Genomic DNA, 1298 nt, shown 5'->3' with positions numbered 1-1298 from the left:
AACAACTTGTTTCAGTTTCGCATATAAATTTAATCAAGATTTGGCTGCATAAAGCAAAAGAAACAGACAACCTTCATTCAAATGCAAGCGTTATAATTTAGCACATAATGTAAGTTTTGTGTTAGCAAATTTTACATGTGAAAATGTTTATTGAAGAAGGCTTGCTATATGAGAAACGTCGCTTTTTGAATTAAACAGCGCAGTTTCGATGTTAACTTTAATCTAATATTTTTAAGGCAACACTCTGGGCTTTTCACTGACACGATGAGCTTAAACTGGTTCAAGAACTGCTCAAAAATTGAAAGCCTTAGCAACATAGATGAAAGGTCGGCGACAGTAGGGCCAAAAAAGGATTTACGATCGTTTAAAATTGAATAAGTTAAGTTGAAATGGTTATCATACTCTTTCGAAAAGTTTTTTGAAAAGCGCAGCGATAATTTAATCTTTTAAGATGGAACAATTGTTTAAAGTTTACAGCATTATATTCTATCATTGATTTCATTTCTAGAGAAGAAGCATAGATTGTTTTCCATTAATAGATGAATATCATAGAATTTCCTTCATTTACTAGTTTAAAATCCATAATCTAATCGTTTATTGACGCAGAAAACTGGATGCGGTATGCCAGAAATTCTAATGTAGCAGACATTTCAGAGCTCAAAATTGTATATCGCAGTTTTGACCGTAATGGTGGCAGGTTCCGCGAGGAACCCCTTCTTAGGATTTTGCACATCTTTGCTGGGTATAAAATTTGGAAAACCAATTCTTCTCCCCTTTTCGCTCGAGAATTCTTGGGTTTGAAAGTTGTTCGTTGCCACACTCTTAGATGAATTCGAGCTCACCAAAGTGAATTGAAACTTCAACGAAATTTTCCACATTTTTTTCGGCTCGCTAGAAGTGACAAGTAAAAACAAGCCTAGCCATTTTTTGTCGACAGTGCATTGAAGTCTGAAGTTAAAACCTCCCATTTCTTTAATCATTGAGGTCTTGCTTGATTCCCCTTCTGATGGAAATTGTATGTTTTCGATTTTGGTCTCGACTTCGAAGTTATCGATTTCCTTTGGAAGCACGAAACTCATTTTGTCGACATACTTGCTCTCGAGTAATTCTATTAACTCCGAGGTTAACTCAACTTTGCTCCCCGATAAGATATTTTCAACTGATCTTTGATGCTTGATTACATCGTCTATTTCTTTTTGTTTTACCTGAAGTTGTTTTATTTCGACTGCTATTTCCAAAGTCTGCTTATTCAGTCTTTGCATAATAGAGAGTGTTTGCTGAGCTTGCTCTCTTAAAAC

The 1298-nt window shown here is 35.1% G+C and overlaps 1 protein-coding gene across 1 annotated transcript in view; it reads right to left on the bottom strand.

Moving 5' to 3' along the window:
- LOC134855958 (tripartite motif-containing protein 59-like) overlaps nucleotides 1-1298 on the bottom strand; it is a gene marked incomplete in the record, with an annotated part of 24912 nt that continues 23614 nt past the window's right edge. Inside the window, 1 exon segment of the mRNA XM_063872334.1 lies at nucleotides 1-1298. Within this exon segment, the coding sequence (XP_063728404.1) occupies nucleotides 651-1298 (648 nt within the window).

Source organism: Symsagittifera roscoffensis, chromosome 1 (assembly GCF_963678635.1).
Source record: "Symsagittifera roscoffensis chromosome 1, txSymRosc1.1, whole genome shotgun sequence".
In the NCBI taxonomy this organism is placed as follows: Eukaryota; Metazoa; Xenacoelomorpha; order Acoela; family Convolutidae; genus Symsagittifera; species Symsagittifera roscoffensis.
This window is presented reverse-complemented; position numbering and strand designations above follow the sequence as displayed.